At 41.6% G+C, this 23,285-nt stretch overlaps 1 protein-coding gene across 2 annotated transcripts in view; it reads right to left on the bottom strand.

The window, feature by feature from the left end:
* Positions 1 to 419: 419 nt before the first annotated feature.
* BCAT1 (branched chain amino acid transaminase 1) overlaps positions 420 to 23,285 on the bottom strand; it is a 98,197-nt gene continuing 75,331 nt past the window's right edge. For both annotated transcript variants that reach the window (XM_045005281.1, XM_045005371.1), the window contains 5 exons: positions 22,739 to 22,881; positions 12,519 to 12,604; positions 11,270 to 11,410; positions 9,758 to 9,832; positions 420 to 3,551 (listed from right to left, as the gene is read on the bottom strand). In XM_045005281.1, coding sequence (XP_044861216.1) covers positions 3,510 to 3,551; positions 9,758 to 9,832; positions 11,270 to 11,410; positions 12,519 to 12,604; positions 22,739 to 22,881 — 487 coding nt within the window. In that variant the 3' untranslated portion in view covers positions 420 to 3,509. The remainder of the gene's footprint in view (positions 3,552 to 9,757; positions 9,833 to 11,269; positions 11,411 to 12,518; positions 12,605 to 22,738; positions 22,882 to 23,285) is intronic.

Raw genomic sequence — 23,285 nt, 5'->3', positions numbered from 1 at the left:
TTGGCCATATTCCCTGGCCAGCATCTCCCATTTTTTGGTCCTTGCTGGCCTCCTAGCTCCCCTGTCAAGGAAATTACATTTGCTTTGTGCTGCCACAACCTCCTCTGGATGGACTTTCTATCCTGAGGATCTTTTGCCAGAGTTCTCACCAGAATAAATCATTGTTACCCCGGGGTGAATTTGCCCTGAACTGCTATTATGAATCTGGCAATGCAGTGACAACTGCTAATTCCACAACTCCTACATCATGAAGGTTTGTATGAAACACCAGTTTTTGTGGACCTCTGAAATGGGATCTCATTTTAAGGACTTCTTTCCAACAGATGACTAGCTGAAACTAAACTGAAAATTAGGAACATGCTCAAGGCTGAAAATAATAATCAAAGAATGAAGTGGGGGAAAGAAAGAACTTGCAAAAATTATAGTTCATCATTATCATTTTAAAGTACCACTGTTTGTAAAGCATACACATGTGAGAGGCTGAATCGCATTTGATCAACCCAATTAAACATTAAATAATTGCAGCCAATTATGCAAATATCACACAATTATTAATTTGTTGATCTTTTCTGAACAGCCTCAAATGTTCCTAATGTTAGACTATCTTATTTCTTAAATGATCAATTAGTGTAACCATAACTAAGTGATGAAGAATGGATAATTGCCTAGTTATGATGTACCATACCCTTTCTATGTTAATCTGCTACAATTAAACAAATAGCGCACATGGAAAAGAGATGCACAGATGTTCTTTTACAGTCTATCAGCTCAGGGAATAGCACGATTCCTTCCTAAACTATATGGGCTAAAATAAGGAGAACACAGTATCTCTCAAGTTCTCACTGTTATTTACAAATGTTATTTCTTGGAATTTTATGATAAAAGGATAAAATAATACAGATGCAGAATGCAGGCTATGTATTTCCACATAGGCTTGTCATGAAAGATCAAAATTCTCTGCTGGTTTATTTAGTATATAATGTTTAAAACCTGGAACCTATTCACCCAGAGCCTGAATGAAAATAATCAAGGCTGTCTGAATTTACCAAGAGGGAGCAAAAGTATTCACAGAGATGACACTAGCCGACTGGGAGTGCTCTACATGGTTTCACTTTTTCTCTAGGAAATAGCTCATATTTCTGGGGACCTTCCAATTTTGCCCTCTGTTAGCCCTTGCACTTTTGAGGTCTCCAGCAGTACAAGAGGTAAACAGATAAGACAGGAGGTCTAACTCAGGTCTCCCCAAAAGTCAGTGTAGACTACAACAGGCCAATGTTGAGCTCCACTTAAAATTATTGTAGTCTGATATAAGACTTTAAGGCGTCAACCACTCTAAATCAATCATTGTAACTGGTATTCATTTCTTCAGTCTGACTTGTGAGTAGATTACTGTCAGTACTGTCCATGGGGAATTTGATGTGCAACTTCTGTTAATACTACTGATATCTCAAGTATGGGAATTGCACATCCAATTCCCCAGGCACCTCAGTCAAACCGAACCACCTAGACTTTTGCTGTCAAAGACAATTATCTAAGCTAAACGTGAGGGATCAGGTTACGGTTCAGTAACAGGAAGCCATTTAGTCTCATTCATGACGTAATTTGGTATGAGCTCTATGACACACTCTACCCAAAGGCACTCTTCAGTTGTGGTACTTGCCTTGTTGGAAAAATGCCTCTACCCCACATCATATCTCGATGTATCCCCCATGTTAATTTTTCCAGTAGATGAATAAAAATAAATAAACTACCGGTGGCCTATGATACATCACAAGAAACTGAACAGAGACCAGAGCACAGTACAGATTTAAATTGTGAGAAGAAGAGATACACAGTACTACTGCTACCATAAATGAAACAGCACTTTGTGCTTGTAGGTATATTCTAAATAGAACACTGTCCAACAACTCACTCTGAACAATTGTCACTGGTAACCTTCAACTGTTCTTCAATAAGGTATGAGAACAGACTGCAGCAAGATCTGTCTAACCCACCACTCACGGGACCAGCAGCAAATGGTGGCCTAGTAGAGACTGAGGGTTAATGTTTGACCAAATACTGTACAAGAAAGCCCTGTGGATAATTTTAAGTGGTGGCTTAAGACAGGAGGCTGCCCATTAGAGATGACGCTTAGTATATTTTACATTGTGGTAGCAACTGCCAGTTACAGGTGGGGTCAGTTAGAAAGTGTGGGAGAGAAACTCTCCCTCCCTTATTAAAAAAATACTAGTTAGTTCCCAAAATACTGCTGTATGGCTAGTGTAAAATGTACGGTCTGAGGCGCCATTTTGTTATACCTGCATAAAATCAGTTTAACTCCATTGACAGCTATGAAGTTACATAAATTCTATGCCAGAGTAACAGAAGATTCAGGCCCCTAGCATTTTGGAGTATTACTACTGAATACTGTACTTCCTTTTTGGCAGGAGACATCTTAAAACTAGTTGAGAAAAGCATGTGCGTAGATGAGAAGGCTTATATGGATGGTAGCATATTTAAGGGTTAAAGAAAATTTGCAGAAGTTATTAATTTCCCTAATTGCGAGCTAACAGATGTATCTTGTATCTTGGCAACAAGAGAGTGTATCACGAGTCTAGTGGTGTATGAAGAAGTAAGGGAACATGGTAGTGCAGAATGACAAGGAGTGAATGAAATCCCTCTGTTCTCCTGCACTGAGCACTTTTCCACTGGCAAGCAGGGGAAGATATAGGAGAACCCATACTGAAAAGCCACGGCCTCTTCAGAAAATAGAAAGATCATATTAAGAAACAAGTGGGCCAGCCAGGGCTGGGAGCACTGTAAAGCCTTGGGTGGGGAAAGATCACTTTGTATATTGTAAGTTCTTGTAAGCTGATTTAAGAGTGGTGTTGCTGGGCTCTGAAGGGATTTCCCACCAATTCATCCTCATTCTAAAGGCGTGGTTGCTATGACGTGGGGCCTAAAAGGTGAGGGTATGATGTTGGCAGGATTAAAAATGGGCTCCTCGGGGCTCTGGGAATGCAGAGAGGAACCTCCCACATAAGTGGAGTAACAGAGAAAAACATAATCCATTGCCTGAGGATGCAAATGAAATAGGACTAAGAGATAGTAACTGTTCTCCTAAATAATGGGCAACTTTTTTATATGGCAGTCTTCTCCAGTAGTGGTGGCAGTTGGAAAAACACCATGGCTTACACTGAAGACCAGTTGAAGAGTATTTGACAAGTTTTTGGACTGTACATAAGACACAAGGAGGCACCAAGAAAACAGTTGGGACAGTTCTATTGCTTACATCTAGCATCTCTAACAAGAAGATAGGCTTCTATTAGCAAGACTATGGTAGAAATCATAATGATTGTGTTCACGTTCCCCGGCATGTGGAAACAATCACCCTGGGGAGGACAGGGAGAACACTGATTACCCTACGCACAGCTCTAAACAGGCAGCTACAGAAAATCGGCAATTGTTCTGGTCTAACGGTTTGTCCTGTCGGGTAGTGTATGGAAGGTCTGATCCCCGCCACTCTGTATTCATGACACCAGGAATGTCCATTCGCTGTCTTCTCTTCCGTACTGAAACAAAAACAAAGAACGTATTTCAGGAAATAAAGGTAACTCTGCACCAACAACATTTTCTCAGGACCTGAATTTTGTTCGCTCTCAGGCCCTTTTCCACCATTCTGGCAGGGTAAGGGGACCTGTAGGTGGGAGGAACTATAACTTACACCTACTTCAAAGCTCCTTTCCACTGCCATAGCTGCCCCCTATAAAACAGATTATTTGTGGATTTATGCCTTAGCTACAGTCTGTGTTTTAAACAAAGCTGAAGACAGTTTGACATCTCTACGTGAGTAGGCTGTGAAGGGGTGAAGATACTCTCCTGTGAGAGGATATAAAGCAGACCAGTCCTGCTTTGATGGAGGTGTCTATGCATTTAATACAACCTGTGTTAAAAGTCCTGCAACTATTCCCTGTGGTCATTTTACTAATCTGCTCACACATGCAGCCCCTGTTCAGGCCTCAGTATGCAAATGCGTCTATTTCCTCCTTTTTAAAAAAGTAGCTTTTTATTACATCTTTTTTATTAAACCTGAAATAAATCTAACCACAAATATCACAGAGTAAAATGTTACACCAACGTGGTAAACCAAAAAAAACAGATCTACTGTGGATGAAGAATGAGTCTGCTCTCACTGTGTAATAAACAGGGTTACAGAAGGCAGGGATGGAAAAGACCTACCATCTCTCTTCAAGACAGTCCCAGGGCAGAGGATAGTTAGCTATTACAGTTAGCTATGACACTGCATTTGATCTTAATCTGAAGGTAAACAGTTCTAAGGCTCTCTGTCACAAACCCCGTACTCAGACACAGCTCATTCATTTAGGTAAATTATGGATATAGGTTAGTAGTAGATGGAGCACTGGATCCTTCTGAGACAGGGCATGGAAACTCTCTGCAACAATGGGACAAGGAACTGTTCGGAGTCCATTTGTGACTGTCTGGCCAGAGAGGGTGGAAGGAAGCTACTTTTCAACTTCTACATCAACAGTGAGGGAGACCAGGGCAGACCTGGGTGGAAAAAGGACTACAGCTATACAAATTAGCCCTGGGAAGGGCCAAGAAAAAGACTACTCGAGCCCAGGAGGGCTGAACATTGTTTGGGGTTTGGACTTTTGTTTATCTTTGGAAGGTGAGGACTTTGGCTTTTGACTAGCGGGTCAAGTGTACCACAATGGTGAAGGTAAAGCCCTGTTACGGTGAGAGAAACAGTGGTCAGAATAGAGAGAGAAGAGAAATCAGTAAATTATGTGGGATTGTGGTTAAGGGAACAGGTGGAGGTAAAGTCTAATCTCAAATATTGGACATGCCAACTCAATTACTACTTATATTATAATAGCACCTAAAAGCCCTGACATCAGAGCCCTACTGTGCTAGGTGCTGTACATTTACATAGTATGAGACAGTCCTTGCCATGAGGAGTCTACAATCTAAATAGATACCCAAACCAGGGAAGTAGTATCCTTGCTTTACAGGTAGGAGAGGCAGCATAGTAATGAAATAATTTGCCCAAAGTCACATGGGGAACTGTGGCAGACCCAGGAATAGAACCCAGATCTCCTGAATCCCAGTCCAGTGCCTTTGAGTCAGATTATCTCTAGACTTCACCTGTGGGTCAGACTAAAATGACAACAGAGAGCCGAGTATCATCTGCATATGGAAGGCACCGAAGCCTGTGCATCTCTAGTGGGCCAGTATACATCCTGAAATGGAGGGTGGACGCATGGAGACCATATGAGAAAAACCCTTAGGGCAGACGAGCAATCTAAAAGATGAATTCCCAAGTAGAGAAAAAGCTCTTGGCTTGTTGCTGTGTTCACTTCAAGAAACAGCATTTGGGAGTGCTGTCTTCGAAGGCTAGTGGCTGAACAGCTCTCTGTACAACACAACACCATAATGTCTTCTAATGTCTTCTAACAGTCCTTGGGGATATTTCTTCTCCCTGTTGCTAATTCTGCTATCACTGGACACAGGTCTGCAGCGCAGCTGACGGAATGTGTTACACCATGCTCGAAAAGCAGGGGTCCATTCATGACATTTCCAGGCCAGTTCCTTGTCCCCACCATAGGTGCTTCCCTGGCATTGCAAAGCAGCCATGCTGCCAGTTTAACCGAACAGTGCGGGATTCCCCCAGCATGGGCTAATCCTTGGGTGGCAAAGAGACACTGTAATATAGAGGGCATGACTGGAGAAAAGGGAGTTGGCGCTAACCCTGGTGATCCTTTACTATTGGAACAGACCCTTGGGGTCCAAGGCAGCTGGTATAAGTCACAGCAACTGTGAGGCTCCTCTGATTCACACTAGAAATTGACCTGGATCAAGCACTGTCCAATGAGGCACCATAAAGGCTCCTGTCTCCCTTCACGCCCACCCAAGCTGTACTGAGCAGAGGCTGCATCAGCATTTTCCATTAAAAGAGGTGAGTTCTTTATGTTGAAGTTTACTCTGCTAGTTAGGATAATTACTGCTATTAATTCACCTGTCAAGTAACTGAGTGAAACTCAAAAACCTTGGGAATTTATCTGAACCTCCAGAACCTACAAAAATAGGCAGGAAACCTCATGAAAACAAACTCTCTTGTGAGACTTCCAGTACCCCCTGCTTCTGTTTGTAATAACAGCCTTGCTCAGACTTCAGTGTCTCACCCTGTTCAGAACCAAGAAATGCAAAGGTGCATAAAACTGAAATCACAAACCAGACTTCCAAAAGTTCCCCGAAAGGGTCAGTATGGATTCAGTTTTTGCCAAAGGTTTGAGTTCATTCTCATATTTTAGAGAGGAAGGATAGTTGTGCAGTTAAGACACTATACTGGGACTAAGTAGATCAGATTCCATTTCTGGATTGGCCACAGACCTCCTATGTAACCTGGGCAAGTCACTTAATCTCTCTGCTCCTCAGGTTCTGATCTGTAAAATGGGGATAACAATATTTCCAACCCTCTCTACCACTATTTTCTCAGGCTCGCCTATTTAGAGTGCGTAGCAGAGTTAGTAGCAGGACTGTCTCTTATTATATATTTGTATACTGATACTGATTCATGGCCTTTAAATTCTACTCTAATACAAATAATAATTTCACCTGAAACTATTCACCTGTCCCACCCAAATTGCTTTCTGAGCTACACTTTAAAAATGAACAAGCTTTCACTCAAATCATCATGAAAAAAGCCATAAATAATCTACAATATTTGGGACCACTGGCCATATTAGCCAAAGCATTCAGGGCTTTTTATTTAGGGAAGAAGGAGATTGCCAGCACTGATTGGTATTTCAGAGGCAGTGCAATTCCCAGAGAGAAGCTCATCTTTAAATCCTCTAACTCAAGCTGTTATAGAACACAGTATTCTGTGATTGATGCATTCATAACCACACCAATGCTATACACAGAGTAAATTATTTCATCTAAAATCTCTATCGATCTTTAGTAATCACAATTTCCTTTTAGTGACACAAGTGTAAATGCATATTGCAGTGTTCCCCTGTCTCTTGCTACTGCTGTGAGAAATTTAATCAGTTGTGCCCACAAAGTTCTAATTCGTGATTCTAGCTCTACTTCCCATTGAACAGCTGTTCAAATCCAAGTAAATCCTGTTGCACATGGAGGATTGTGGATTACAAATAACAGTAAGTGGCAGGAAAACAGATCTGGATGCAAAATAATCAAAGAAATCTGAAAACGTTAAACTAGCATGTATTGCATACGAGGGAACTGGATGGCAGAGGTGATTAGTAATTGGATACGGAGCGATTCACCTCTAGGTTACTGGTTCAAATGCAGTGCTCATCGCTGGAACTGAAAGTCCCTATCATCTAATCACTGTCAGTTGGCATACACAAAATGAATTAGTAGTCTCAGTCCAGCTCCTAATATAGAGACCGCTATGACAACTGGGCCTAATTCATACAGCATCTTTATGCAGAAGAACACACAAGCCCTTTACATGCTAAATACAAATACATGGGAATCGTTTCCTCTAACACTGAAATGCTCCACACCTCCATAGTGGAATGTGGAAGCTGCTTAGCAGAGCACAGCAAACAATACTGTATTCCACTTTAATTACATATAAATGACTCAAGTGAAGGGCATGGGAGCTACCTGTGATAGTTTATTAGTATCATGTATTCCAGCTGCCAGTTTGATTATTATTGTGTTGTTTGCTATATGATTATTAAGGGTTACGTTTAGTATGGGTTAGTTTGCAGGTAAACAGGAAAATGGAGAAATCTTCCTGATAGCACCAATACTTCACGGGACAAAGCAGGTGTCATTCCCTTTGAAGTTTCTCTCACACCATGCTGGGTTTGACACCCTTGCCTTGGCAGAGGAGAGGGGAAACCCAGGCAGAAAACTGAAACAAAATTTTGTAGTGGATAAAAACCTGGAGTCCCTGAAGCTCCGGTGGCAGGGATGGAGAGACTGCAGGTGTGTAAACTGTCTCCCCACCCTGCAGTGGGGTGTGCGGATAAGCTAGGCCTACCTAAGCTTTAGGTAAGACAGGCATGCATATAGGCTGTTTGTTGTGTTGAAAACGCTTTTTGCCTTGTTATGCTCCTGTTGTGATCAAACAATACTTTGTTTGTAAAGATGTAGAGACTACCCTGGATGGTGTCCATGAGGGAACTGGAGACAAGCCTAGGACCCACAATGGTGGATCTGTGCCACCTGAGAATTCTGTCACAGAGGGAGAATCCAGCAGGGCACAGATTCAACAACTTTCTAGCTGCTTTGTGTCAGCAGGGTGGTGAAAAGCAGCTGGGCAGTAGCTATATGATAGTATCGGTGTGAAACCTGCAAGAAATAGAAGAACAAGAATCCAAAAGAGCTACTGAAACTATCTAAGTTGCTCGACTGTCCCCAGTCCAAGGCTGGTGCACACTACTTGATTTAAAAAATGAAGGGTTAGTGGAATGTTATTCATTTTATTTTATTTTTAACTACTCTATTGTACAACACATTGAATATCACATTGTAAATCTCAATATGTTAGACATGGCATTCCAGGAGAGTTGATAGCAGACAATGGGCCACAATTAATGAATAACTCAATCTGAAATTTTTTTTGATGGCTGTATCAGTTCATGCACACCAGGTGAAGTCCTTGCTATAGATTTGCAGAAGAGTCAGTAAAAATTTAAAATAAAAGCCCTGATAGATTCAAGGGATCCATATTTAGTATGGATATTGCAACACATCTCACTATGTTTTATTAGGATCACCAGTTCAGCAGGAGGATAAAAACCTTAGTGGCAACATCTAATGTGTTTCTTGAGTGACAGACCATTAACTCTGGGGCAATTATGAAATAACTATAGCAACCCAGATCAGAAGAAATAGTATGAGAAGAATGCCAAAGAGTTACTCCTATAGTAAGTTGGAGAGAATGTTAGATCTCAAACAAAGCGACTTGCAACCTGTCAAGGTAACAGCTATTCTATCCATGCTGAGGCCATATATCATTCACCACCCCCCTACAGGAGAAAGAGAAGACATCTAAATAAACCAAGGAGGACACCGGTGCTCAGCTTCTTGAGGATGTCCAGAATGCTATTGACAGTCTTTGTGCACTGACAGAAGTAAAACATGCCTCTCCAGGTAATGAGAGCAAATGGTAGATCCATCTTAACGTCCAACAAGCCACTAAAGGAGGAACTGTTTTGGGAACAAGTAGTGGTTGCATGATCAGAAAGACATTGAGCCTACAAGATAGCAGTTACTGGCCAATATCAAATATCATGCCCACCATCCAAGACATCGCTTTGTAGGTTTTTTTTAAATTGATTGGCTGTTCTATTTTGTGAAAGTTGATATTAGCTTTTATCTGACTGTATTTTTTTTAAAGGGAAGATGAAACAGCTGTCACTGGAGTTTGTGGATAGTGACCAGGTATAACTTTTTGTAATCCTGGCCAATGTCATGTGAAGAGGACATAAACATCTGTCTTTTACAAGCACTCCTGTATTTCACACCTGTATTAAAATCACTCTGTTTCAAGATGAAAGAGAGAGGGCAAGCTTTAAGGAGGAAAACAGCATCCCTCAGTGACATGTAGGGTAAATATCTTCCTGCACCACTGGTAATCTACCAAAGTTTCAATGCCAAGAGAGGTGGGAGAAAGAGTCTATCTTTTAATTCATGGAGCCTGTAACAGAAAAAACATTCATTCATTCAATTTCACCCCTTTCATTATGTTATCATACCAAAGAAGAGAATCCCTTACTTGGATATCAGTCAGCTGATTTAGGAAGCGGGTTGCTAACTGAGGTCCATTCTCCATAGTTGGAATGTGCAAATTCTAGGATGGAATTAAAATGAGAATAATTCCTGGAAGCTCATCATGTACAGTCAGATAACAACAGCAACAACAAGTACATACATATATAAATGCCTTTTAAATCTGAGGATCTCAAAGTACTTCACAAACATTAATTAAACCTCACAACACTCCCATCAGGTGGGTAAGGATAATTAATATCCATTTTATAGGAGACACAGAAAGCTCAAGGATCAGCTGACATTCATGTCAACTGTACTACTTCTATTGAGTGTAATGAGAGTTGGTTTAGGCCATCCTCAGTGACTTGGCCAAAGGAGTGGCAGCAGAGACAGGAATAGAACCCAGCTGCTATCGGAGTCCAAGCAAGGTCTAATCACTACATCACACTTACCTTCTTGCTCAGTCAGTAAGGCTTGAGGAGGTCGATAGTCAACTCAAAGAAGCACCTTTCTATTTACTATCTACAGTGTATATTGTGTTAAAACAAGTACATTTACCATAATTTTCAATAGTCAACATCTTAATGTTTCCCATTCGTATCTCAAAAGCTGATCATATTAATAGATATAGTCCATCTATTAGAAGCATCATTTTCTACATCGTTATTTTATTTGTTCTATTGTCTATCTTCACAAAGAAACATATCAACATACCTCTTGGGCTAGATTCACTGGTCTGCTAAGTTCATTTTGTGCAACATAAGCAGTGCAAAGTGAACTTAAACAGGACAGAGAAATGCCCTACAGAATTCCCCCTGTTCAGGAGGAATTTCCCAACTGGTGTACAGCAGACAGAAATAGTTAAGCCATCTCCTGTACCAGCTCTGCCACCTGTGTCCTCTCCAACAGAGCTGTGCTGCCTGGTATAAGGGGAAGGATTAAGTCAGGCATGGGAGGGATTAGGAAGGAGAAATATTAGGGGATGGAAGGGGAATGGTCATGGTGGAGCAAAGCCATGTTCTCTGTATGACCCATTTCTGCTGATGGAAGAATTTAAATCTCCTCCTCTGCAATTTTAATTTATGCCAGGGATGGGCAGAACAGAATTGAGGAACTGTGACTGGCTGTCAGCCTCCCTATTAAGGGAAGACTTGACTGCAAATCACATCACAGAGCTGGCTGAAATGCTTCTAACTGCAAAATGTTGATGAAATTTCAAATTTTGGGTTTTTTTTGTATGAATGAATTTTTTAACTTAAGTTTAAAATAAAATCTGCATCCCCACCCTCCCCATTCAATGAACTATAGAGCTGGTCAAAAAAATGAAGTTCTGAAATTTCAAATTAAACACAAAAAAGAGGGGGGGGGGAATTCTGAAAAAAAAATCAGTTTTCCCCAACTTGGGAAGAAGTTAGGAGGCAATATACTGATAAAGTACTTCCTGCATGAACCTCAGACAATGCCAAGCTGTAATTATATGGGGAAGAAAAAATAAACCAGATACTTCTTTCCTTACCTTGCCTTTGTATAATATTTTAGAAATAGGGCATACGACACAAGCTGTCCCAGCACCAAACATCTCCTTGACTCTGTTTTCCTCCAAGGCAGCTGTCAGATCACTCATGGTGATGTACTTCTCAGACACTTTAAATTCTCCCTGTGCCAGAGATCAGAAAGACAAAACCAGAGCACATGTTCCTAAAGGTCATAATTCTTTCCTTACATTAGACACCTGTAATTGTATCACAGAGGTGATATTTTTAACAAACTCAGTTGTAGCCCGTTCATTTCTCATGCGGCTAAGCAAGCTATGGCCTGGTCAGTTGTTAAATGAATGACCTCCAAGGAAAACCCAAGATCTCTAACAGTGGTTCTCAAACTTTTGTACTGGTGACCCCTCTCACATAGCAAGCCTCTGAGTGTGACACCCTCCCCTTATACATTAAAATACCTTTTTATATATTTAACACCATTATAAATACTGGAGGCAAAGGGGGCATGGGGTGGAGGCTGACAGCTCGTGACCCCCCATGTAATAATCTTGCGACCCCCTGAGGGGTCCCAACCCCGTTTGAGAACCCCTGATCTATAACAAGTGATGATGGCAATTCACTAGGTTGCACTTTCCCCTCAAATTTGGTGTTGAACCTCAGCATGATGTTCAGGAACACCGTGCAGCTGCAGCAGAGCTTTTGGATGAGATGTAAAACAGAGGACCTGTATGCTTTTGATCATTGCTGAGCTTATAGTACTTTGTGCATGAGAACTGGTATTCAAGTGCAGATTTGAAATCTGCAAGAATACAGGTACTAGTGCATTATATCTACAGCTGGACTTAAAGCTGCACCCTGGTTGCTCAGAATGAAGGTGGAGACACGTGAGCTATAGGCGGTGGAACAAGGAGCTGATGAGTAGAGTGTAGATGGGGTGATGAATGACAATTGCTTATTTCCTTACTTTAAGCCAATTGTATTAATGGGATGTGGACTCTGGCAACTCTAACACAAAGTTAATGAAGATTTTTGTGTGGGAATACTTACTGGGAACTAGTTAGACTGTATGTGGCTCTGTGGAACAAATACTGGTGTTTGGGTGGTTTGGCCAAGTCTTTTTAATTTTAACATTATTCCCCAGTTTGTACTTGGTTTAAAGGATCAGGTGGAACTGAGAGCCATTACTTGAACGCAATAAATGAGTTATTTTCATAACAGCGTATCTCACGGTTGTTAAAATTGCTACTATTGAGGGACAAGGCAAACACCCACCCACTTGCGTGCCAGCTCCAAGATGCTCTGCCTCGTCACTCCAGGAAGAATGATGCCATCTAACGGTGGGGTTGCCAGTTCTTCTTCTGTTGAAACAAAAATACAAACAAAATAAAATATTTAAAAGAGAGCAGAAATATCAGATACCAACATGCAATATCCGATATAAGATACAAACATTGGTTAGAATTTCAGAGGCAGTTTCTAAATTGCACAAACTCAGTTGGATGCCACCTGTTTTGAATCTGTGCATATATCTGAGGGCAGGTCTATACTACAGCCTAAATTAATACAATTTACATAGCTTAGGGGTGTGAAAAAGCCCCCCTGAGTGATGCAAGTTTCGCGCTGTCCACACTGGCGGTATGTTGGTGGGAGATGCCAACATAGCTTCCACTTCTCACCAAGCTGGAGTAATTATGCGACAGGAGAGTGCTCTCCCATCAGAATAGAGTGTCTTCACCAGACACATGCTACAGCAGTGCAGCTGGGCTGCAGTGTAGACTTGCCCTGATTGAATTAGGATTAGGTGTACTTAGTAGTTAGTGCACATGTCTGGGTTCTATTCCTGGCTCTGCCACTGGCTCACTGGGTGACCCCGGGGAACCATTTAACTGCCCAACCGCGACATAAGGAGCCACAAGTGGAAGCTGGAAGTGACCCACTCTGTGTCTAGTAGACTCATCTATAAAATGGATTTGCTACCACTGGTTACCTCACCGGGGTGCTGTGAGATGCAGTTAATAAACATTTGTAAGGCGTCTGGAGGATGATGTATCATATAAATAAAGCTCAATGTTAAGTACATACTTCCGAGCTTTGCTGAATGGGGCCTTCAAGTGAGATAGATTTGATAACCTAATGGGTTTTCTGTCCCTGACATCTTCTGATGATGATATTTACATTTACTTTTCCCATTTATAATAATACATTTATCTGTATCTATGGAGCAGCTACAAGAGAGAGAGCAGTGGAAATTTTCTCTTGCTGCCCCCGTAACGTGTGTCAATACTGAGCTGGTGGGACAATGTCAAGATTGAGAAGGTAGGTCACACTTCATGCCCATTCAGTCCTTGACCTTTCTACTGTGATTGCCAGCATGGGTTCCAATTAGTGACAGTTGCAATGTTTTTTGTTATGTGGAAATCTGACTGAAAACTGGAGTTTGCTCCAACTCATTTTACATAGGTTGCCACACAGTCATCGCTTGGTAACAGCTTTCAGGCTTCAAAAATCTGGCTGGGATTTGAAATGACAACCTAGAGGCGAAAGACTAAACCCTTCAGTGTCATGAACTCTGTCCTTGTCCGTGGTCCTCGGGCATGTGAGGCATTTTATGGAAGAGGACTCCTCGTGTACAGTGTGCCCTTTTGACATGGAATCCCAAGCATGGTAGTCTCCAGAAACCCTTCTTTCACTATTTTATCTTAGTTATTTAACCTCTCTGAGATAATCTGCATGAAATTCCAAAACAGCCAAAGATTCAAATGGTTTAATTGAAAACAAGATTTTGGGAAGGGGGTTGTTTAAATAGAGAGGAAAAAAATCAGATTTAAATAAATATGTGCTTGAAATATCTAATCTCATACTTGGCAAAAAATAACATAGGTAGATTATCTTGGATTAGGAGCAATAAAGAAACAAAGTATTACATTTCTAGAAAGTGCAGTCTCCTTTTTTCCCTCTGAGTCTTTCAGCTAGTCAGCATATCAACAACACAGCTTCTGGCAAAGATTACCAAAAGTGACAAATGATTTTGGGTGCCCAACCTGCAACACCTGTAAGGGGCTTGATTTTCATATAGCGCTCTAGCCCCTGCCCTTTGAAAAACCAGGCCTTTTACTTTATAGAGACTCAAAGTTGGGCATCCAACAATGGAGGTGGCATCCAACAATGGAGGTGGCACCCAAAAGCACTAGTCACTTCTGAAAATCTTGGCCCCTGCTTTTCAGTAGCTTTCCTCACTCTTTTTCTCCTTTTAAGCATCTCGTCCTCCCACTTACAGTCTCTCATCCCTTCTGATCTTAAATGGTGTGAGCCTGCTCACCGTATCTGGCAGTCCCCAAGGTATTTACATATATGTCCTCTCATAGCAGGTTATCAAAATCTCTTATGCAATGTCCATTGTATGCTTTGCTGCCTCAGTCCATTCAAGGCTGTATTTCTTACTGTGGATCAAGAGCTTTGGTTCCTCTTTTTTCCTACATAACTTGAGATGTTCCTTTGAAAGTGGGCACACACAATAGATTCAAATTGTCATGACTAACTATTCAAGTGCTGCCAAAAGGTAAGAAGGAGACATCTCTCAGGTACCTGTCAGAGGTAGGTACAATCCACCCAGGATATGGCTACACACCGTGGGTATGTCCACACTTCGAGCTGGAAGAGTAATTTCCAGCTTGGGCAGAAATACATGCACTAACTTTGATGGAACTAGTGCACTAAAAATAGAAGTGTAGCCACAGTTACACTTCTGTTCTCCAGCTCCAGTGTATATGTACCCAGCGTTGGCAGATTGTCAGCGGTATCCATCTATCAGCAGTGGCCATTCCTGATTCAGTGGCAGATTGCTAGATGCCAGGATGCCATCTCTTTCCTTTCTCCCAGGGTTGGAAACTCTAGCTCTCCTTTTTCCTATGAATCCACCCTAACAACCAAATAAATTCTCCCATGCTTACCTCCAAGGGCTGTCTGCTTTTTGCCTGGGCCCAGCCAACAAGTGAAAGTGACTAAGTAGACATATCTATTATGGGCAAGTTATTCTATAATTGTCCACCTCTGAAACATTTTGTAACTGGCCACTGTCAGACAGGACTCTGGATTAAATAATCCACTGGTCTGGAAACTCTCATGTTCTGCATTTGCTACTTCACCACCTTTGGAATCATCAAATTTCATCATGTCTGAATGTACATACCCCTCTTATTAGTGAAAATAAGAAATAATATGGGGCTCAGTATTGAGCCCTGTGACACACTTGATACTGTTCCCTCTTCATGAATGGTGGAGCAGGATGTGTATAAGATCCAAAATATACTTTGATTGCTGTGAGCTATTTTGAAAGCTTGCCAGGCCAGCTGCCAAACAGCATGGAGTTGATAGAATATGGGAAATATGCAAAATGTTTTAAGCTGCCAGCTTCATATAATGTTGTCAAGTATGCATATTATGTCTACCAGCCTGGGGTCACCTAGAGGAGCATCTGCCTCCCTTGCAGCATGTCATCATCTCCGTCTGGTACCATGTGTGTACCAAGTCTGGCTCCATATGCATTCATCTTGCCCATCTCTGGGAAATCAGACTATGAGCTCACAAACCCTATTTGTCTTTTCATGGGAGAGTCATTTTGATAAGCTGCAAACTCCTGGATTTATAATAGCACATAGGAAAAGCAGCCCCGTGTGGGAAAACTTCCTATTCATCTGCTTTTATTGATTTTTAGATATATTTATTTGTATTGAGGTAACTTTCCAGAGTTTAAGACGACAAATGCTTTAGCTTAGTTGACTAACATCACATAAAGACCATGGTTTTGCTCCCAGCGCTTTTCCCGAAGCTGACAGGTTGTAAAGATCATATCTACAGTGCCCTGTCCAGGCTCGGGGAAGATGTTTCCCACAAGATAGGTGTTAAGTCAATTCACTATGACCAGTGCAATAATTTCCCTTGCAACAGAGAGAAGGGAAATGCCATAGTAATTATCACAGTTTGCCCATTCACCCTTACGTTTATACAGGTGGACAATGTTGGCACCCTTGAAATTCTGTGGCACTGTCTCTTGCTCGATTTTTTGTTCATCTTTGGAAAGTTTATTTCTGCTATTTCATCCTTCCACGAAGGGATGATGACCAGAGTGGTGGGAAATGGCAAGATATCAGATCCCTTTCTGGTCACCAGAGGCACCAAACACAGTTGTGTGCTGGCTTCCACAGTCTTTTCCATCCTTGTATTGGCAATGCTTATGGATGCATTTCATGACACTGACAGAGGCGCATTTACCCAGTTCTGCAGTGTTATAAGTTGTTCAATTTGCAACGCTTCCGTTCTTGCATGAAAGTGGCAGCTTTACACATTAAGAAGCTTTTATTTGCTGATGACTGTGCACTGGTTGCTCACTCAATTGATGACGTTCAATTAATAACTGATCACTTTACTTGTACAGTGAATCACTTTGGTTTCACAATCAATCTAAAGAAAACTAAGTACTGTACCAACATGTGCCATGGGATGAACTTGTCTACCCAATTATTAAGATCAAGGATGATCTTCTCAAGTCCATGGAGAAGTTCTGCTACCTAAGGAGTATGCTGTCACAGAATGCCGCAACTAATGATGAGCTTACCCATCGCTTAGCCAAGGCCAGCTCTGCATTTGGAATGCTGTCACACCACTTATGGAATGACAAGGACGTCAGAATAAGCACTAAGCTAAATGTCTATTAGGCAGTCATTCTGAACAACATATTGTCACTATATTAGGAAACTCGATCAGTTCCATATGCACAACCTTTGGTCTGTTTGCAGGGTCAACTGTTGAGACAAGATTCCCAATATCGAAATACTCATTCATTGTCAGGGGTCTGACATTCAAAGCATGCTAAAAAAAACCCCAAAAAACCCCCAAACCCTCAACTATGCATTGGTCTTGGCATCTCATTCGTATGACAGACTCAAGAATACCCAAGGCCCTATTTCTGGTCAGCTACAGCAAGGCACCTGCTCTCATGGTGGCCAGTACAAACAATATAGATACACTGAAGTCATGCATGAAAGCATATCAGCCAATCCCAGTCACTGGGAAACAGCCCACAACAGAGCAAGGTGGCAGCAGATTTGTCATGTTGCTGTTAACTGCTTTGAAGCAAGGTGCATCAGCAACACCTGAGGTGAAAAACATGAACAGCGCAAAGCAAGGCTACCACAGCCTGCAATGGTCATGGACAATCTTGTCCGTCCCCCATGCAACCATGCTTGCAATTCTTACATTGGTCTGAACTCACATATATGTGTTCATTTATAGTGTTTGCTGAATGCTCATACGTTGACACTGATGTGAGACTCCATTATCATTATTGCAGTAGCATTGAGAGGCCAGGGGCCCATTGTGCAAAGCACTGAACCAACATGTACCAAAAATACCATCCCAGATCTTGGGAGCTTACAACTGAAGTGATTTTAAAATTAGGTCATGTATTTTACTGAACAACATAAGCTTCAAGTCTTTCATGCAAGTTGTCAAGGCTGAATCCCCACTCTGGCACTTTGAGTGCAGAAGGTAGGGGCCTGCAAGGATTCTAAAAATTAATACTGGCCACTCCAGGCTTGTATTAAACTCCCAAGGTTACAGCTTTTTTCTGACCTTGGCTTGGTAAACGCAGCCACCACCCAAATGCAAAAAAAAAAAAAAACAACCACCCTTGGACCCAGGAAGGATCACTTGGGAATTCCTTCCTGTGGGGTACCCTCAAGCCCTTTCACCCGGGGAAGAGCTGAGAAAGAAAACAAAGGAAATTAGCTGTTGCTACAAGCTAATAAAACAACATGCACAAACCTCTTAAGACACCAAAAATCCAATCCTGTTTTAAAAAAAGGTAAAATGTTATTAAAAACAAAAAGGAAGAAAATACATCTGGAACTTAGGCTTTTGTTAGATTTTAAAAGAGCAATTCCAAAAATTAAGCACCCAAAATAGCTTAAAAGTTACAAACAAAAGAATCTGGGGTTAGCACAGAGGAGATCCACAAGCCAAAATAAAGAAATAAACCTGATTGCATCTATTTAAACATTCCTAATTTATTTACATATTTGGGGGGTTTCAAATAAGTAATTCTAGGTATGATCTGATGATTTCTTCTGGCTTAAAGCTTTACACAGCATTCCTGCTGCCCTCTGTTCCCTTCTTTCCCGGAGAGAAACAACAGACGCAAAGGGAAAGCTTCTTTCCCAATCTTAAAATGTTCTAGCCTTTCCACTGGCTCTTTTGGTCAGGTGCCTACTCCTTTTCTTTTACCTGTGGGCTTGTTAACCCTTTACAGGTAAAGCAAGCAGAGAACAGACACCAATAGGGATTTTACAGCTAACTGTCTGGCTGGGTGTCCATAAAAGGGAGCTACACCCCCTTCATTTATCCCACAAGTATTTATGAACATGCACTGATTGATGCATATGGGATGAGTTTAGGGCTAGGCAGATTATTACAAAACCGAGAAAAACACCAAAATGTTTGCATGGGTGGGGCCACCAAGAGAACTTCTGAGTCACATAGGCCTCGGGAAGCTCTGGGGTCCATAACCTATTATAAACCCAGTCTCCCTGTCACTCTGTGTTGCTCTTTCCTTCATTTTTCTCTTTTCCTCACACTTTCCTTTCACCCCAGTTCTCCATTCCATTCCCCCCCACACTTGTTCCAATTGCTACCTGCTCCCAGGTCCTCTGTCCCGCCCTTTTTTTTTTCCTTTTTCTGGCTTCATACCATACGTTTGTCAATCTGTCACTCTCTACAAAAAGAATCCATCCTTTTAGGATCACTGTGCATCTAGCTGCCCACAGAGTGTCACCAGCAAACTTCACTCTCCACCACCAAATGGCACTTTCTGCAGCACAATGACTATTTCAACAACCATCGAGCTCTATTTTTCACACATATAATATCATTATTTTGAACTTCTGTGAGTCTTTACATCTGAGGTAGGGCTGGATTGAGGGGCAGGCGACCCTGGCAACCACCTGGGATGCCGGCTTGGGGGACACCAGGCTTGGGTGCTATTTTTGTTGCTAGCGACAAAAGGGAAAATAGAATGTTTGAAGTAAAATGTTTCAGGTATTCTGTATGTGGATTCATTTTTCACTAACCACCTAGAATGTTCTGGACCTTCGTAGAATCTCATGAAAACTTCCAGACTTTCTGAGAGGTAAATTTTCCTCAAAACCTCCAAGAAAATTGTCAGCTATGCCCTTGCAGGTATATAAGGGGCGGGGCATTGCCAGTCAGTCAATGAGATATAAGAACGAAGTGAAGTGAGTGCCCAGCTGCGATATTGTGAACTTTGTTTTATTATGTAAATGTGAAAGTGTACTTTGCTTATACATGGCATGAATAAATACAGATTTACAGATCCTGGCATGCAAATTTATATCTTATATAACAGGGATAAATCGTGCATCAAAGTTGTGAAATGAGCTATAAATGCAATAAAAATAAGATATTCAAAAGTTTAACTAATGGAGGGGAGCGCTGAAGACGTTCCTCACCGGGGCACCATGTGGTATAGGTCTGGCCCTCATCTGAGGATTCCAAAGAGCTTTTAAGGAATTAAGCATCCCGTCACTCCAGTGAAGTAGATATTATTATTCCCATTTTATAGATGGGATAACTGAGGCACAGAGATGAATAATTTGTCCAAGTTCACACAGTGGCTTAATAGTTCTGCCAGAAATAGAACCCAGGTGCCCTGACTCTTTGCAGCTAACCATTCTCAACACTGCCTCTGTATACTGGAAAAGATAAACAGATTCCATAGTGTACAGCCCCCATTTGATGTATTCTCTAGACTCTACATTTGTTTTGATTTTAAAGGTCTTCATCTCTGCCAAGGTAAGCCCCGTGATAAAAGAAACAGACATTCCATTTAACATGCTTTCCACTCCTGCCACCCTTTGTCTCTCAACAATGTTATGTGCCGTGAAAAGGTAGGCCTGGAGGATCACATGGTGATCAAGCTTTACATTTTGTAAACATGGAAACCATCCTGGGTATATGTCACTCTCCAAATATGCCACTGATGAAAGCAGTATTTCATGAACAGAAACTACTGCGCTCAGTTATTCCTGTAACAATAGTGATCCATATTTAGCTACATTGTAAACTCAGCCAGAGCAATGCTAAATGTGCAGAATCAGCATAATGTGTGTTATGCAAATTTACCAGAGATTATTGGGTAACTCCCCTCTTCCCCTACCACCATTATGAATGAGACATTTTCTAGGGTTCACCCAAGACTGGAATGTTAGACACCTCTTTTGTCCAATACCAGGGCTAAAATGATCGGGAAACGGCTTTCAGTAAAAATGGACCCTCATTTGAAACACTGCTGAAATCAGTCCCCATCTAGTGCATTCATGAGGGTACACAAAAAACATAGCACATACACACAGAGTTTACATTACTCCCTGAACACACAATGAGCTGTATGTTCCTGATGCTTAAACTGTACCCATGATTTCTAGTTCCAAATCTACTGTATTTCTATGCTTAATCTCCCCACCCCCGCCACCACCACTACTGCAATATATGCACAATGAAGCAAACAAAACAAGGACCACCTATGTAGCATTTAGGGTGACCAGATGTCCCGATTTTTGAGGGACAGACTCCATATTTGGGGGCTTAGTCTTTTATAGGTGCCAATTAACTCCCACCCCCCGTTCCGATTTTTCACCCTTGCTATCTGGTCACCCTAGTCCTAGTAGCATTCCTTATGAAGAAAAAGAGCACAATAGCAGTCACTTTTTGCTACGGTGCAAGGGGGTAGGCAGTTATACACTGGTGCGCATTTTCTTGGTGGCAACCAACAGTTGTAGGTGTTTTAGGTCTTACACCCAGGCTTCTTAGTAATACATTGCTAAATAGCTAATTGCCCCTGCAGTGCAAGTGATCATAGCATGTGTAATGGCAGGTCTGTTTTGGAATAGGACTGGCATATAGTAGGCTGGATGGCATGAATTACAGATTGTTTGTTCCACCCATGTCACAATGATACTAATCTGTAGTGCACTGGTAACACATTGGTTAGCAGATCTTTGGAACAGTATGGTATTGTAGCTGGATAATTCCTGCTTACTCCTGGTTGAAAAACAAAACAGAGCACTGAATGCTAACCAACTTCTTGTTCGCTCTGTCCAAGTGGGCCTGATTCCTTGCTGGTGTAACTCCAGTGAAGGTGCACATGAGGGGTGAATTTGGCCCAATAACTACAATGTCTAATCCATTGTGATGAAATATTAAACAACAACATTCACATATATAGCATCATTCACTTGATCTCATTAAGTTTTTTAGAGCTAGGTAAATATTATCCCTATTTTACAGCTGTATAAACTGAGACAGAGAGAAACTTAAGGGGTTTGCCCAAGAATCAGCAGTCAATTTGGAAATAGAACCCAGGTATCTTGACTCACAGACTCTTATGCTAAATAAAACACAATGCTGTTTCCATTGTGAGCCACTACTAACCACCACTATAGCACTGGCAGAAAAATGGCAACAAAATGGTATTTTACAAGTGTCCATTGCATTGTCATGAAAAGGATCAGAGCTTGAATCCCAATTTCTTGTTCTTTTGTTTCTCAGACTGGCAGATGGTGGAACAACACTTTGCCTTTATTTATGACCTGAGCCAAAGCCTTGGGAAGTTAATGGGAGTCTTTCTATTGACTTTTATGGGCTTTGGATCAGGCCCATAGTTCTTCAAACTAGGTTACCCTTCTGTACTAACAATGAAGTGCAGACACAATTTTGTAGACATAAATAATTGCATGAACAAATGAAGGTATGCAAGTGTCTAAATATCTGGTTGCATGCAGTAATTAGTCAGTTGTCTAAGAGGCATAATTTCAAACCACAAATGACTGCAGATGCAAAAAAAAAATAAAAAAAATTTAGCCTAGCTTTAAAAATCTGGTCCTACATCTTCAAACCAATTTACCAGGATTAAAGATGTAGAAGATAAAAGATGTAGCAGCTTCTCCTGTCTTGCTTAGCGGGAAAATCACGATTCAAAAGGAAGGTCTGAGTGCTTTGTGGACACAGGTTCAGGAATGGATGGGGATGCCCCTGCTAGAGGCCATGACAGAAGCCACACATGGCTGAAGCAGAAGACATAAAGAAGGCAATTGCAGCCTGTCGCAGAACTGTAAGGTCAGAGTCTCTGATCACTTGCCTTCTCCGCAGAGGGAAGGTCCCAAACCCCATTTCTTTGGAAGGGACTTGCTGGAAGGAATTCTGAAGAAGTTGTGTGGGCTAGTGGGGACTGACTAAGGGTGACTTCCCTCCTCCCACTAAAACAGAAAAAGAAGTCAGTGCAGACCACCATTCTTTGGGCTAGAACTACAAACCCCAAGAAGCATCATCCATACAACACTGACAGCAGTCCTGAGGTCACAACTGGCTCCCAGGTCTGAGGACTGCAACAAGCAGAGGTTTAGTGCCACATACTACTATACCTCCATCTTCATTTTCCCAGTACAGGAAAAGATTCATTGTTCCGACTTCAGTGATTTGATGATCCTCTCCATACAGCCACAGAACCTGCTGACACCCTAATTCCATAGCTTCACGCTGGGCATAGATGGACGAACCATAATTCCTTTCAGGAACAAAAAAAAAAAAAAAGAAACAGCTATCACTAGCTAGCTGGGTATTTTCCTACCATAAAACTTCCTAATGCTCCTATTTCTAAAAACATTTTACATTACTTTCAGTGCCCAGATTGCAAAATCTGCCTCACGATTAATGCTCTGCAAAGTCATTTTCTGCCCCTGACATGATTCCATTGGCAGCACTTAAATGAAAGAACTACAAGTCACTTTGCTTCTGCAAAATAAAACTCTGAAGGGCTCAGCCAGAGTCAAGGGTTCCCCCTACTTACCAGGACCATACTGCTCCACAGGGTGTGTGGACTACCTGGATAAAGCTAAAGGGAGTTTTGGTGGGCTGCCAGGCAGCTCCATTGGATCCTCGGATGTAACGGTAACCCCTGATCCAACTGAC

This window comes from Mauremys mutica, chromosome 1, assembly GCF_020497125.1.
Source record: "Mauremys mutica isolate MM-2020 ecotype Southern chromosome 1, ASM2049712v1, whole genome shotgun sequence".
Taxonomy (NCBI): domain Eukaryota; kingdom Metazoa; phylum Chordata; order Testudines; family Geoemydidae; genus Mauremys; species Mauremys mutica.
The sequence above is the reverse complement of the archived record's forward strand: the minus strand, read 5'-3'. Positions and strand labels throughout refer to the sequence as shown.